The 17,269-nt window shown below is 36.2% G+C and overlaps 1 protein-coding gene across 1 annotated transcript; it reads left to right on the top strand.

Moving 5' to 3' along the window:
* The first annotated feature begins 6,632 nt into the window (after positions 1-6,632).
* Positions 6,633-11,528, top strand: LOC128997128 (la-related protein 6). The gene is made up of 2 exons (XM_054422710.1): positions 6,633-7,616; positions 9,962-11,528. The coding sequence occupies exons 1-2, from the start codon at positions 6,741-6,743 to the stop codon at positions 10,799-10,801; spliced, it is 1,716 nt and encodes a 571-aa protein (XP_054278685.1). The 5' UTR covers positions 6,633-6,740; the 3' UTR covers positions 10,802-11,528.
* The last annotated feature ends 5,741 nt before the right edge of the window (positions 11,529-17,269 follow it).

Below are 17,269 nucleotides of genomic sequence, written 5' to 3'. Positions count from 1 at the left end.
CATTATACACTTTTGGCAGAACTTTCTTGGAGAAGGCAATAATTAATGCCTATACTTATAATTAATAAGATATGCTGTAAGGAATAATTTTATTAAATTTAAATGTATACAATGATGTATATATTTTTTCGGATACTATTATAAAATGTATATAAATAAATTTAGAGTTTTGTCTGTACATTGCGTATAATCGTAATGTTTTGGTTATTTTTTCATTTGATACGATAGGAAAGCCAAAACTTGTGTTATCTTAATTTCTGTCTGTCTGTAACACTCAAGATGGCATTTTACGCTCTCTTCTCCAGGAAAACGACAACAAAGATTACGATGAAACTGTTTCCATATATTCTCTACATACATGAGAAGGTTTTTAATTACTTAAAACGTGTCTAAGTCCATTGATAATAAAATAAAGAACACTCAAAATCCCAGTTTTGTGCGGTATTAGACTAATTTTGTTTTAAGTTTTACCATACAAGTCAAAAGTGTAAATATGAGTTTATTCGAACGACTTTGCGAACCAGGTAGAACTGAATATGGAAACGGGATTTGATGAAAAAATTGGATCCTCCCACTTTTGGCCCCCAGAGTACAATATTTGCTGTTGTTTCCTAATCAGCTTTGTAAATCTTAAACAAACAATCTAGTATATTGAAGCTTTGAATGGTTATAGAGAAAATCTTTTTTAAAGACTGAAAATTTAAAATTCATATGTTATTCTAATGGATAAAAAGTAAGTTGACTTAGTTAGTTGTTTATGGTTATATTTGGACCAAACCTATCAAATTTATTTGTTTTATACCCTACTACAACACTTCGCCAAAAACACTCTTTATTATGTTCCCTGTAGCAGCAAACCTCGGTACTCATTAAACCTAATGTTCTACTAAATGGGAATAGAATTTATGCAAGAAAAACTTTAAACTTTGCTGAGTCTACAGGTTTGCTACGTTGGGGGTATTTAACTGTTACATGTTTACATAATTTACCATTGTATCCCTTTTTTACCTTTTCAACCCTTATCCGTCCCAGTCTCAGCCCCGTGAGAGTCCGTTAAAAGAATTTATTTCTATGGTAGTTTTAACCCAAAGACCAATGAAATATTAGTATAGATCTGACGAGAAAAAATTGGCTACCAATAAGATACCTTCACTGACTTCACTGACTACCAGCTATGTAGTAGAGTCAAAGGTAGTAGCCATGACAATCTATCAAAGACTCAAAAACTCACAGACAAATCAATCCCTACCAATCTTTCATCTATTCACATTAGTACCTTAAATCAATAAACTAATGTTACATTACACAGCTTATACAATAGATAGAAGTCGCATCGTAGTACGATGGTTATGAGCTGCCGGTTACGGAATATATAACTAAACGGATAAGTGTGAGTGGAAGGGGTGATTATGTCGGGGGTTGTAGGGCGTCGTTGCACAATGCATAAGGGATGGCCTTATATGGTCAACTACACCTTCACTGTTGCAATATACTAGGGGATGCATTATGATTTTTTTATGGAGGGCACAAATTTGCTTACTTTTCCCTAGATTTTTTTTACATACTGTGCAACAGTTTGAAGGTTATTTACCTTATTCCACATTCATTGCATTGAAAGTATAAGTGAATCAAGGTAAAAGCCGGTGCAGTACAAGAGAGGACTGCTGATATATTAATGGTGGCATCAGGAATCGAACCCACGACGCTACCGAATCAATAAATCAATAAATCTGAAGCTCTACACTCTACGTACTTATCAACCTTTCGTATCCTTAACCCTTAGTAATTTAGAGTTACTGACTGCCTTAGGTTAGTAAACTAGCTTAATTCTACATGCCACCCTTTCTGTAAACTGAATGTAGTATCCGGCAAGTGCTCATAAACTGGTGATCCCATTTTCTGACCCATAATTTGAAAATTTAAAGTTGCCCAGTTGGTTCCCAGACTATTTACTTTGCAGATGAACAGTGCTGATAATTAGAATGGATTAAGATAATCTGTTATTATCATTTTACGTTTATCTTTGAAGAACTCCTACTTAACATACAAAGTTTCTAATACAAACTAACAAATTGAGGAAAAACGCATCTAATTGGTGGGATGTTGAAGAGAGAATGAGAGCAAGTGGGAGAGAGAGTGTGTGTGAGAATGTGAGTGTGCGAGAGAGAGGGCCGTTGCCAATCAAAAATGTCAGTTGCAAGTGGTGATACTGTAAGACCAAGGTCGGTCCAGGACCTTGACCCAGATCCAGAGTGGTCCTGCCTCTACCTCTATATCCGTCCACAGCGCTGATCATGTGCGCGATCTCGCTATCTGTTCACTCGACGTGGCGACAACCTAGTGAGTGCCAGTTGTTCGACATGCCACTTGGTCGCCAAGCCAGTTGACTGTTATTTAGAAAATATGAAAAAAAACTGGTATTTGACAAAGACCCATAAGCGAGTCATGGTGTTCTGGGTTAACCAGTAGTGTCCATAGATTTATAATAAGAACACTTGTTATTATAAATCTATGGAGGGGAGCGAGCTGGTTTAGTGGTTAGAGAGCGGGACTTCGGTCCAAGAGGTCCCGGGTTTAAATCCCGCCAAATCACCAATGGATTTTATCTAAGTGATAATGCCGCAACCCCTAGGTCTAGCCTGAAGTAATGTGAAAAACAATACCGAGCTCGTTCCTAGCGCCATATGAAAAAATATAATAACTAATAAATATTAATACTATTCAATGCGTGAGTCGTCAGATTGAAAAGTTTGGAAACCGCTGCGTAGCCAATACAGAGAAAATGGCCCACAAAAATTCTCAATAAAAAATTGTATTAACTAAAAAATATGTTAAGTGGTACCACGCGCGCCGCTTATCTCCAAGTGCGACGAGAGATTGCGTGCGCGTCGGTCGTGCGACCTTTTTAATTTATCTCGGACGAAGACGTGCCGCCGCGCTTGTAGCGGTTCCCCGATGTGAAATTTGACTCATTTGTTTACACGGATCAAAAACAGCCTCAGGGTCCGTCCATGGGCGATTCTGTTTACTTGCTTTCGCAGATACTGCAAGGCCTGTCATCTTTTATTATACAGTATACTAGCAAAAGAACCCACCGTGGTTAAATACAACGGTTTCTAGACAAATTGAAAAAAATCCAAAATTATAGTTATTTGCTAATATACACGGGTGAAGCTTTCCATTGACGTGTTGATAAATTAAATCAGTCCAGTAGAACTGTAGATTTAGTTATACAAAGTTTACATAATTATAAGAGTAGATTATGAGGGAGGAAATCAAGAGAGATAAATTCCCAGAGTTTATGGAATTATTTAAATATTTTCCTGCAAATGCTCATTTTTAGTATTTGATATATTATTCACAAAATAACTGTTGTAATGTGTGTTAATTTTACTCAGTATAATTATTACAAGGGGACCCATGCATAAATTACGCATTTTAATAGGGTGCAAAACTTAATTCCAAGGTAAAAACATAATGCAATACCCTTTTACTTTTCAAAAGATCTACACCATATAGTGTATTTACCATAGGTAAATGACTGAAGAGTCATTTACCTAGCTCAATCATTGTGGCTATTATTTCAAAAGTCTAAAAGCCTATTTTAAATCCAATTTCAAAAACTGTTTCGTCTTTCTCTTGTTTACAATCTGGCTGTGGTTAAACATTCAACTGAAGGATCAGCTGTTCTTGTTGATTGTAATTTACTACGGAGTAAATTACAATCATGTTTAAACCGTTATAAGGAAAGTTTTCCAGGAAAACTGTCTTATTGAAAGTAAACTCAAGAAATAATTGAAACGCAAGGGGACGAAACCCGTAAGGATAGCACGAATACTAGAAAAATACCGGTAAACATAAACAAATGACGTTGTTGGCCCGAATCCTATACTAATAGCATTGAACATATGTTTTGGCAGTTCCATTTAAGCAATGTTAAATAATGTTTATTTTCGGGCCAAACACGTCATTTGTTTATGTTTATGATCCATACCGGTATTTTTCTAGTAATCGTGAAGGATAGTAACTTTTATGTTACTATTCGCACTTGCGCCGGATCATAAGCTTTAAAATGCCACCTCAATCGTGAAAATCGGTTAAGTAGGACAGCTTGAAAAGGGATGTAACAGAAAACCCCCTTTTTATTAGTATCTAGAAGATAGATAGATATATTACTAACCAAATAAACCATTTTAATATGTTAATTTTACTCTAAGATTGCTTAAAGTTTTGTTGATTTAATACATCTAGCCTATTTGCTTTTTAGATCTAATGATTTGAAACTGTAGTATGGGATTAATATTTGATTAGTAAATGTCTAGAATTCCCACTCTAGCAAGCCCACATGGTGGGGTAAATATTAATTCTTACCTTTGCAAGAAAGGAGAAATATAATTATTGATTTATGAACGCCTGGTGAACGTTTCATCGACCTTGTTGTGACACTGGTGGAAATCTGATCTTGGAAGGCGTTGTTGTATAAATCACAATCAGCTGTTCAGTGTTTATATCGATATGAAATAAATGCTAACGTCATCTCAAATTTAAAACCAACAAATCTATCTATATAAATAAAATTAGGGTTTTGTCTGTACATTGCTCAGAATCATAAACTTTAAGGTTATTTTTACGTTTTATACATTAAAGAAACCGAAACAAGTCTTATCTAAATTTCTGTCTGTCTCCCAGTCTGTTACGGCCCAAGAGCCTTTTTACGCGGCCTTCTCCTGAAAAACGAGAGTACCTATCAAGTTCCAAATCATTTAAATCTATTAACTGGATTGGCGAGATTGTCTTTAGCCATTAAAATATAGCGTCACTACTTTTTAGATAAAACGCCGGACGATTAAAACCCCTATTTTGTGCGATTTTTTGTAAAGTTTTCTCCCAATGTTTATTCATCTATGAAACAACGAACAGCTGTTCGAATCAAGATTATTTCTTCTAGCTGTCACTGATATGTTTACATTGAATGTTGTTTACAAATACCGCAACCATTTCCAATCACGTTTTGAAAGCAAATCCAAACCAAGTAAGATTAAAAACGTGTTTCCTTACATAACGGATTTAATTAATCGCAAGTGCAATAATTTGTAGGGTAACCGTAAATGAAAATAGAGATTCTTTGTGTATGAAATTGTTCTTCAGTTTTGATAACCGGGAAAAAGACCTTGAATCAGTGTTGTATATGGCTGGGAAGCTTACATTTTTTAAATGAGCGTTTTCAGTCGAGACTCGGCACACTACCGACGCGCGTCTACATGTCCATAGTAAAAATAAAAGTAGGCATACCGTGTACTTATGTTTTATTCATCATGTGTATAAGTGTACAGTTCGTGTATGTGTTTTAAAAACTTAAAGACGCACCTAATGGGGAAGCTCAAGACCTTATATTAGGACTGATGATGGTGATTTAATTTCGCCGAAATGCATCTCCTGTATTAAGATACATTAGGATCGACCGGCGGACACAGGTAATTTATTAACCTTTTATCGATTGTCATACCGTACCGATTCGGAACAACAACAAACAGCATAAAATGAAGTTATGTATAATAGTTTGGCCAGCATATCTGAAAATATGCAAACCAACTGCTGTTCTTTATATAAGAAGGTTTCAACTGAATACTATAGATCCTCGTGCGTAGAACGGGTACACAGCTAGTCATAACTAAAGTAATGTTATTCAATACCTTACTGACTGTGTTTACCTATACCAAGAGACAAATTAATATGTAGCATAATATAGTTGAACAAATAATTCAGAAGCTCGCACCATATCAGAACACGCATGCAATACAATACGCCAATCAATTACGACTAACTATCAAATATAAAATAAAGTTCTCAATAAAAGCAATAATTATCAATAGTTTTACTTATTGTTCGTGTATTAAAACTTGTATATCAAATTTTCAAGTACGTAAAAAAGATTTAATAAAAATTGTATTTCCACCAAAGTTCGGAATATGATTGTGTAAGTAGTGATTTTTTGGATTTTTATAGTAGTAATTTTATAATGGTCTGCTTTGATGTTAAGATATAGTTGATTTTTCTCGGGTTATTAAGCTTGTTGTCTGTGACCTATGTTCTGTTGGATATAATTCAAAACTATATTGTTATTACAATGAAATGCGTTCTCTCAACGTATCCTATTTCATAAACAAGTGTATACATTGTTAAGCTGTTTATTACAAGTACAAACAACCTACAAAAGGTTGAGCAAAATTAATTGCAAATTATCATTTTACTGATCATCAATTATAATTTTACCCCAATTTACAATAGATAAATTGATGTTCAGTAATGATTTAGAGGCTGGGTAGTCATAAACAACCAATTAAAAAAGTTGTATCAATTTTTGTTAAATAAAACATAAGAATATGGTTTAAAATTGGTTTTGGAATTCCCATTGTTTGACCATGTCCAGTGACAAGCGACAGTTATCACAAATCACAATGGCACGTCCTCAACCCGGTACAATAAAATAGAAATAACCCATCCGCGACAACAATGTTTACAATATTACATAAAGTGTCAATGTCGCGGTGCGGAAGGGCCGGCGGCACGGGGGGAGGGGGGGCCGCGGTTATATAGGGGGGCTGAGCCGGTTGCTCAACAGTCGTCGTGGAGTAGCAGTCTTGCTCAGTGACGTCACGTGGTCTAGCTCAGTGAGTGTTGTCTCAGGAGGCCGCGCCGCGCTTCTAATTATAAGTTATTCTAGTCATACAGTGAACGCGATGCCGGAACCCAACGAGAGTGTAGAGCTAGCTGCCGAGGCAGCGGATCTGTGCGGAGAGCTGCAGAAGCCGCCGATGAAACATTCGGACACCAAGGATAGCATCTCGTCCGTGGAAAGCGACTCGGCCCCCGTGGTCCCTTGCGAGGGCAGAGAGGACGGCCCTACCGAGGAGGAGGACGAGCGAGCCAACCTAGCGGACCAGAGCGACTCCGGCAGCGAAGGGTCGCCGGAGAAGGACTCGGGATGCGAGGGCGTCAATAACCCCGCGGAAGACACCAAGGACGAAAAAGACGAAGAAGAACCACCCTTTGTACCCCCGGACGATGAACTGGTGGAAAAGATAATCGCACAAGTCGAGTTTTACTTCTCAGACGTGAATATCACCAAGGACGCTTTCCTGTTGAAGCACGTGAAACGCAACAAGGAAGGCTACGTGAGTTTGAAGTTGATTTCTAGTTTTAAACGCGTCAAGCACATAGCCAAGGACTGGAGGGTGGTCGCCTACGCTTTGGCGAAGAGCACGAAACTGCAGATAAACGAAGCAGGCACCAAGTTGCGAAGAGTGGACCCTCTGCCCGCTTACGACCAGACGACGCCGTCCAGGACCGTCGTGGCGATAGACTTGCCTCTGGAGAAGCCTACGATAGAGAATGTGGCGGAGATGTTCAGGACCTGTGGAGAGATCGCGCTCATCAGGATCCTCCGACCTGGCAACCCCATCCCTGCGGACGTCCGTCACTTCGTCAACAAACACCCGGAGATGAACGGCACGGTGAGCGCCCTCGTGGAGTTCGTCCGGACTGAGAGCGCCCATAACGCCATCAACAGACAGGACTGGGACTGGCGTCATGGAGTAGACCACTCGGCTATGAAGGTGGGTCAATCTTTCAAACATATGTATAAGAGGTCTTTACATACATAAAAACAAAAACCCCTGAAACTAGACCAATCCATAGTCGTTAAACACCATATTCGTTGTAAGTCACTCCTATCACGATTCAAACATTGTTAAACATTTATTATATTGTCAAGCGGTTAAGAATCTAACATCATTTCGAAGAGAGTCGCAAACAATCAATCAATCCCTTAATAAGGACTATTACGATTCAACCGATAACTTAAATCTGCTGAAGAGAACTCAGCATAACGTTTATTCGTATTGAAAACCCTGTAATGCTCCTCACATTACAAACACAATAGGTTAGAATTTAGTAACTTTGGAAACTTAATAATTGAAACACTGGCTAAACTAGGCCTCCAATATATTTTTCATTCCAAGAAGTAATTTAAGAGTCTTACAATCCGATGATATGTAGCTCATGTTGAAATGGAAGATTGTAAATGGACAGTAAAATATAACAGCGAGTTAGTAAGATTAATCCACTAAATCAGCAAATGAATAATAAATTAAAACTCTCATAATCACGTCTACAGTATTCAATAAAAAAAGTAAATATAGGTACTTAACTTTTTTTATTAAGTATCGACATTAACATAATTAACTACCACAAGATGGTATTGATAAGAAACCGGTTATTGATTACCTTGTAACATATGATTAGATAGTGATTAGATTTTCATGTTGCAACATTTTATTGACAGCCTGGTTGTATATATTGGCTTATATAGTTTATTGGCACAACGAAAGCTCTTGGCCTTGGCCCTAATAAGTTGAAGGCCATCGTAATACAGGGAGCCCCCAATATATTTTCCGCGAAGAGTTTTAATAAGTTCAAAATACAAATACAATGTTATACATTCAACTAAGTAATTGAAAAATATTGTACAGAGAAAATAATTTAAAATCAACAAATGGTGAATTTGACAACACACCATAAAATATTAGATGGGTCTTAACTTAACTGGTGGAAGACTTAAGTAATTTTAATCTTTGCTAATGTTTGAATATTATTTACTAGTGCATAAATAGATGTAACTGGTGTTTTAAGCAGACTAGCTTCAAAGGTCTTTAAACGGTTAAACGCGGTTAAACAGAAAAAACCCGGAATACTTTATAATTTACAATACTTTAAAAAATCATGAATGTTCCCAAAAATATTAACTGATACAAGGTATACAACATTTTGAATTTTGTTTCTAATCAATGTTTCAATTAAAATAGCGCTTCGTCGTTAACTTTTAGCGTTTATTGATTCAAATACAATACGAAATTCATCAAATGTTTCACTTTTAATTTTGGAATTTTTGGTTGTAATTTAATTTACTTAAGGTATATTGTGGTCTTTATCTAAGTAAACACTTTTAGCATAGGCCAAATTCGAAATTTATATTTTTAGGTTGTACTCTTGAGAGTCTCTAAACAAATAATTCATTTTGCTTTTAAAGTAACTTTCCTTAATTTCAGTTTAATCATTTTATAGCATAAAGATCGATTTCGACAGGTTACAAGAAGGAATATAATTTAATTTCTTCTAAAACTAACACACGTATTGCGTTCCGTTGAAACTATTTTAATCTTCGTTTGGTTTTGTGATTAAGTCTTGTTTGAACTGTAAAACAAACAAATACGTATTATATTTAGAAGTCAAATCAAAATAGTTGTGCAATTCGACCATTCGTTGGAGGCTGTAGTTTGGAAAGAAAGTTAAAATAATGATACAGAGTTACAGTAGAATTACATCGTTAGTCTGAAATTTTAGTTTAGTTGTGGTTGTAATAATTTTTAGATAGGCTAAATTATGTATGGTACATATTTAATGTGATTTAAATAAATAAAGTCTAATTCATTTAACCTGAGAGGGGAGCGAGCTGGCTCTTGCTGGTGGTGGAAGAGAGCAGGACTTTGGTCCTTGCGCCCCGGATTCAAATCCCGCCAAGTCACTAATGGATTTTATCTAAGTAATAATGCTGCAACCTCTAGGTCTAGCCTGAAGTAATGTAACAAACGACCCCGGGCTAAAGCGTAGCGTCCTAGCACAAAATCCTTAAGAATAAATCGTATAGGAAAAATAATAATTACTATTGAAACATTGGTGTTGTAAATAAAACTATAACCAGTAGATTCATAAACTATAGCTTATTCCAGAAAAGTTAAAGTAGCAGCAGACATCATTTCACACCCACAGGAAAATACTAAATCATTAAACTTGCAAGTAAATAATAAGAAAATGGTAACTGGCGTTGTAAATGTATCAGCGATAACATAGGTTTCTTTTGTGGTTCATATAGTTCCTTTTCTAAATAATTGCATTTTCACAGGTGCTGGAACTGAACGCACCGCCGAGCTCTGACAGGAAGAAACGCACGCAATCCCAGAAGAAGAACCCTGGAATGACTCGACTGTTCGACTCCGAGTACTCGTCATCCTGCGCCTCCGGAAGCGAGGCCGAGGGAAGCTACCAGCGGCAGATGAGACTCCAGAGGCGTTGTAGCTCTCCGCACATGCAGCGACCCGGAGACCACTGGACCCAGAGGAGGTGGTCCAGAGACTCCGGCAGCGACAGCCCGAGCAGCAGCTTCTCCAGGAGTCGCTCCAACTCCGGGGTCTTCTACATACCAGACCACGTCCGGAGGATGTCCGCCGGTTGGGACTCCGGAAGTGACTCGTACGGAAGTGGAAGATCCAGGTCGAACAGTGGAGTTTCTCTGGCTGACAGGAGGTTCTCCGTGCAGAGCAAAGATTCCGATTGTTGCTGCTGCGGACATTACAACGACTGCAGAAGGATGTCCTACTGCCACGACTCTGGCAGCGAAGGTTACGGAAGTAACAGGTCTAGATGTAACAGTGGAGCTTCTGACATCAAGAGGAAAGACTCCGGGGAGTATTATTGTCCTAAGAGGTTCATCCAGCCGGATAGGAGGATCTCTCTGACCAGGGAACCCGAGGGACCCTATTGTCCGAGGATTCCGATGGACCAGCGACGAGTTTCGGTGGGAAGCGACACGGAATCTTCCGGCAAAATTGGTTTCCAGAGGCAGCGATCCTCTTCTGGCATCCACCTTCCGGAGAACATCGTGAGGATGCCCAGAGGCCCTGATGGAGGTCGTGGGTTCGTCGCTCCTCCGCCTGTAACCACCTGTCACACTCTCGTAGAGTAACGATCTCTCGATATTTTATCGGTCCCGAGACTACTTTATCGATATTGGTACCCAACCCACTGATTCCTGATGCAATAATTGAAACCTGAAGCAATATTCTAGTGCTATATACGAACAAACTGTACATATTATTCGAGTGATAGGATATATAAATTGGAAAAGCGCGTGTGATAGTATGAATATAAGTTACGAAACGAATGAGAATCTGATTATTTTCGGGCGAGTCTGTTTTTGTGTGAATGTTTATTTTATGGAATATACTTATCGTTAACGATGAGGCAATGGTGAAGAGACTGAACTAGGGCGCCCTAGGAGAAAAGAGTGAGGTTATTTATATATTTGTGTAAATAATAGGCTACTGTTATTGTTTCCTCGTCATGTTACCATTTGTAATTTATTTCATTGGAATTGTATTTATTTTATCCCGGTTGAATTCATTCATTATTTATTCCGTCCAATCTATTTATTGCATTGTACGATTCAGTCCATTTCAAATCATTAACTTTAACTATGTATTTATTTACATTCCGTTTGAGAATTTCAAATTTTCGTTTGTGACATCCTAATTTATTTATTGTTATTCAATTGTTGATTTGTGTTATAAGAAAATTTGTTAGTTGTAGTTTTAAGTCAGTATTTGTTTGACTATACATGATCTGTTAGCCATAACTATTACCGTTATTGTTAGTTTTAAATTATTGTAAATAAATACTTTTGCAAATTGTAAGTTTGCTGTTTTTATTCTTAGTTCAACCCTTTAATAACATATCAAAGTAAACAGTCACATTACATAGCAAACGCTATCTTAAGGCTCATGAAAGTGTAAATGAAATATCGAAATTTTAGATAAAAAAAAATAATAAAAGTAATACGATTAGTATCTAAACTAAAAACAAATTTTCAGACCATAGACGACATTAGATCACTAAAGAATTTCGGATGCAAACACAGAACACATGTATAAACATGAATTGTGTAAACAGCTGTTAATGAAAGCCAGGTTCGTTTCTGAGTCATGTAACCCTTCAGCACACTTGTTGCTAATGGATCAAAACTACCACAATCCCATAATGCAACAGTATCCTTAATAAACTTTCAGTTGCTTCTGGGTTTATTCTGGAGTTATTTTGTGTTTACATTTTGCTTAAGTCGTTAAATGAAAATAGACTCGTTGTTTGAAGGTGGAAAGATCAACATTTTGTTTAGAAACTAACTTTATTTTCAATCAAAGAAATATAAACATTCTCACAACAATTAAACCTCGTAAGCCAAGTAATCACAGCTTCATTGAATAATCGTTATTGATATGATGATAATACCGGTATATCGACGTTTTGTACAGATTATCAACAACATTCTATGACAGTTGTTTACACTGCTTGCCCACTCGACACAGTGGGTGATATCACACTCAGTTGTAAATGCAAAGACTACTAAACTCTGATCGGTTCTGTCGTCTTTGCGAATGATGACGTCAACAAACACTTGTTTGTAGGTGTAAACAAACATTTTGACTGTTTTCGTAGTGGAAGTTTCTACCTTTTAATATTCATGATTGGGTCTAGCCTAGTAAGGAGATATTGAAACCGATTCAAATTTAATGGTGAATGATCACAAACGAATTTTTATGAATTTTCCTGTTTAATTTCTTTTTACATTGTTGTATACACACTTTTAACCTATATTTAGTGTTGATAGAAATTGGCCTGAATTGGGACAAATCGTGTTCTTGGAAAGTCAAGTGTGTTAATAAAACATAGAGGCCAAGTGGTTAAATGAAGTGCCATGTGCGGATTTAGCTAGGCCTTTCCTGTGACAGGCTTTGTGAACAAGGAGGATTTCTAACTATTATAATAGTTTAAATCCAAATAGTAGCAAATACTTTGTTAAGAAATGTGGTGTTACAGTCAATTTAAATTACACGAAATATCTTTTCACGAAGATTTCCATGTTCAGACATTAAATTTTATCTTAATTATTAGTTAATTATTGTTAACTTTCCAGTAACAATTATTACATCATGTATTTACGTATATCCTACAACATTAAGCAGTGTTTTCTTGGTCAATTACACACTGATGTACTGCATGTTGTTCTTTAAAATCTTGGCACTAAGGATGTCAACAATCTATTTAGAGTCTAACCGGTTACATTGTAAGTACCAGGTCAATAATTACATCTAGGATTTAATGTGAACGATAATCTTTTGCTGGTATACAGGGTGTCTCTGAACTCTACCGACCCTCTTCTGTGCCCCCTAACTCTACTCATTTAAGTATCATTTCTGGACCGAAGACAAACTAAAATATCGTGTAAACAATTTTCAAAACTCAAAAATTACCACAGCCCGTTTTTACAAAACTATTTTTTATTTGACAACTGCTTTACGTCTTAATTAAAATTTGGTGCGTAGATAAATAACTCTAAGACTGTGTTTAAAACAATATCATCTGTGGTCCTTGGGTAACTGCAAAACAATCAGCTGTTTTAATTGTTGGTTACCCAATGAGCGCAAATATTGACGAAGATAGTATTTTAAAAATGAATTATCTCACTTATTAATGGACCGATTTTCTTAAATTTGGCAACTTAAATGGTAAGAAAATTGCCTAAATAAAACTTCACTAGAGTAGTGTCATTTACCTACGTAATTTTTATATCATTTCAGTTGACAATTTTAATATGGCTGCCATTTCGAAACCAAACTTGATAAGCAATTTCTTTCAAAAATATGTGTTTATGTTATTCACCTATAAGCAAAATTTCAATTAAACTTACAACGTCTTTGATTTATGAATGACATATTAAAAATTCGGTAGAGAGTTCAGGGTCTCCCTGTATTACCATTATATAATGAATATAATTAGTATAATGCAATGTGATGTAATTAGTATTAGCTTCGAACAACGATTTTGTAAACATTTGGTGTAGGGTAAAGGATGAGAACGTTAGGTTCAAGTTCTCATAAAATATTGTCTCGATGTTCTTTGCAATCAGTTTATCAGCTATATTGTACTGTTAACCGAATCCGAATACTTGGGGTATATTATTATTAGTATACGCGGGGACCCAACTAAGCGTGTTTTCACCCCTTCCAGGATCAGCCATTAAAATCCAGAAACCTCCGATCACATTTCTCGCATAGTCAATGCCAAGCGAACTAACTACCCAACTATCCCATTCGAATAGATCGCACACCCAATTATTCAAATCAATCTCCTCAAGGATTTCAGCACAATAAGTCGTAATTTGCCGAGTAAAACAAATCACCAAAGTCAGTGACCTAATTTTAATTTCTCCGAACTACCACGCACGAAGATAGCAGCAAGGATAAAGCAATTAGTGTAAAGGATAACAAAACAAATCAGTGTGTAGTAATCAATAAGCAAAACGAAGCAAACTATAACGAAGAGAACTGGGTTAATACTTACGCTTGTCACCCGTGAAGGACTGGTGATAACACAAGGTCATAGTGATAATGGAAGGATGTCTTCCGATCTGTGATGATTACTACCAATGTAAACAACATCAAGGGTATGATAAGGAAAGGTCGTTAACTCACGTGCAACGGAAGGAAATAGGAAGTAAAGTCTGCGGTGTGAGTGGCCTTGAGTTATCACAGTGACCTTGGCGGCATTGTTATCAAGATGAGATGATAATGCCCTAGACAAGGTCCTTAGCACTTCCGAGTAATTAAGTAATCTTCGTTACCAAAACTGAGGATTTACTAGTGGAACTTTAGGTAACTGTTACTATTGCAATTTTTGTGTGAAGCTCTCCAAAAGAAGGATTTTGCTTGAGATGCATATCCTTATTATGGATACAGTAATTTAGACAGTTTTTATCCTCGTAGTCACACTGTAGAATAGTTCCCGTGCAGTTGTAGTTTTATTAGCAATTTTCCTATATAGGGAAGAAGCTATTACCGTAGGTAGTACGGGCAAGACGTGGACCTGGGAGATAATTACTTTTTCATTTTAGGTACCCAGACACCGAAAACACTATATTATAGTATGCGTGTAAAATAAAGTGTAACGATGTTTGTAGCCTCGTTACTAAAATCAGCTGTTTCCAATATCCAGGATAACTAATTATCTCGAGCCATGGCAAGATGTTATGGGGTTTTAAATCTTTTTAAAAAGTTTTTCCAAATATTACCCTTAGAATATGAAAATGACAGATTTTATTTATAGCCATCGTGTAGAGCTTGTAAAAACAAACAATTTTAAGCCTTGAAGCGTTCTTGTAGGAGTTAAGGTTACGGAAAAAATCGAACAAGACTGAACACTTAATTCCCACGTTGTTCTTCAAGAGAAAAAAAAAAACTTTTGTAGTTTCCTAGTTTTTGGAAGTATTTTGGTAAAATCGGGCAAATTTACTTATTTTATATTATAGCATACCGACATTAAAAAACACCCTTTTTCTTCCCTGAACCCAGGAACTTCGTTGTTCTTTCAACCCAGGAACTCATTAAAAAAATTATATTTATAAAGGGAATAACTCTTGACATATAAGGAAATATTTTAGTAAAAAACAATTAGAAAAAGGAAATTTGCTTAGTCTGCAGGTTTGCAGTGGTGGGGTATTTTAATATTTTCCTCACGTAATAATGAGGAGATAATAATTGTAACACGCGTAGTAAAATTGTTTACTTTTTCGAGTACGTTACATGTTTACACAGTGGCCCATTTTAAGCGACCTATAAGTAATCAGACTTTGATTTAATCCCGTAAGAGTTGGTTAAGAGAGGTTATAGTAATATATCTACAAGTTTGAGTGGATTCCGAACCACGAGGCAATGGAAATAACATGTAAACTCCATTGGTCCGCGCAATTTAAAGCGTGCCTATTTCAATGCACGAGTTACACTACTAGCATGTAAATAAACACATAATACTCGTACTTGAAATTATTTAAGCTCAGTATTTACACTGCTAAGGACAAATTTGAATTACAACTCCCCAAACTAGCACGCGTCGTCTGAACTATTTCTAGGAGCTCCTTGACCGAAAACTCACGCGTTGTTGTCAAACGTACATCTTCATCCAGTTATTATTATCTAACTCAACCGAAATACCCGACCTCCGCTGTTGAGATTCACTGATAATCTCGCTGAAGGCTTTCTCTAGTTAACGCACTGATAACTGATTACTGTCAAGGTCTGGACGGGTTTGTGGAGCCTACCTTAGTGTGGCCTTGAGCCTACGCACTTTGAATGAAGGATTTTGCGATTGTATTTTCAGCTTCGACAGAAAACAAATGTAAATATTGATGATTTTTGCTGTAAAACATACATAATTGAGACTCAGTACAATAATAGAAAAACTACATTTTTAATTCTACGTTTCTAAACTGTAGCCACGAAAGGTTTAAAACTGAGAGAAGCTAAGTTAACAGACCACAAATAATTACGTTATTATTTTATCTTGTAACAATGTAGATGTGGAAAAAAATTGAGATATTATTGTTTTGTTTTACGAGTAAAACATATTTCTTTATACAAAACAGCGATTTAACGAATCACTTGTAAATCATAGAAAGGATTTTTCATAATTAAAAAGCGTGTCTGAAAACGAGTTAACTATTTTGGGACTGAGGAATGAGTAATAAGTATGTAAGAAATTTTATATAAATTATAAATTATATCAAGATGGGGACGCCACTATGTGCGTATTTTAACCCCAATATGAGTAAAGGATGAGTGTAGGATGTGTGGCGCGATCTTGTAGTCTTGTTAGTGACTAAGGCCGACATGTTTCTAATAAATTTTAATGAACCTTATGGAAGGTGAGATGACACGGTATATGATAATTTAAAATGAGGTAATATAAGATTATAGTACATAAGATGGGATTAGATGTTTTAGGATGGGAAAAAAGACTATAACGGATGGGATGGACGGATGGACTCGGGTTTTGTGATAAGGGATTAAATTGAAAGTCAGTGAGGCTAATTTACTGGCAAATCCTCTTCATCACCCAACCTTACAAATAATTACTACTAACAAATAACTAATTTTTGAGTAGATTAGATATAACTAGAACTCGCCCCATGGTCGAAAACTTGACCAAAAGTATGTATAGTGCATACTTCCCTATTTTCACCCACGCTGTAAATAAAACATGTGATTGGAATATCTTCCATTTGTATCGGGTTTCTGTTTGTATTTTGTTGTTATTTCGTCACCAGCATAGCAACCCATAAGTTTCATGTTAATTTTTTTAAATTTCAAAATTCTTTTGTTGTCCTTATTTTTTAGCCTATTTTAATTTATAAACTGATTCTGCACATCTACAGTCAAATGTATTTCTAACAGTATGCGTAGATTTTCCTTGTGATGCACAGGAGCTCAGAAAAAAGGGCTTTCAATAAACATGCTTGTCTATTAATATATAGAATTAACCCCATGTTAAATCTCCATAAGAAAAGTTTAAATTCCATTTTTGACCCAATTAACATAAATATTTT

This window comes from Macrosteles quadrilineatus, unplaced genomic scaffold (genome assembly GCF_028750875.1).
Source record: "Macrosteles quadrilineatus isolate MER2022 unplaced genomic scaffold, UCM_ALF_1.0 Scaffold_6__1_contigs__length_79288215, whole genome shotgun sequence".
Classification (NCBI taxonomy): Eukaryota; Metazoa; Arthropoda; class Insecta; order Hemiptera; family Cicadellidae; genus Macrosteles; species Macrosteles quadrilineatus.
This window is presented reverse-complemented; position numbering and strand designations above follow the sequence as displayed.

Excerpts from the sequence above, each read along its gene's own strand:
- LOC128997128 (XM_054422710.1), top strand. The coding sequence starts at position 6,741 with ATGCCGGAACCCAACGAGAGTGTAGAGCTAGCTGCCGAGGCAGCGGAT. Across the intron at positions 7,617-9,961 it reads TAGACCACTCGGCTATGAAG|GTGCTGGAACTGAACGCACC; the intron begins GTGGGTCAATCT and ends GCATTTTCACAG.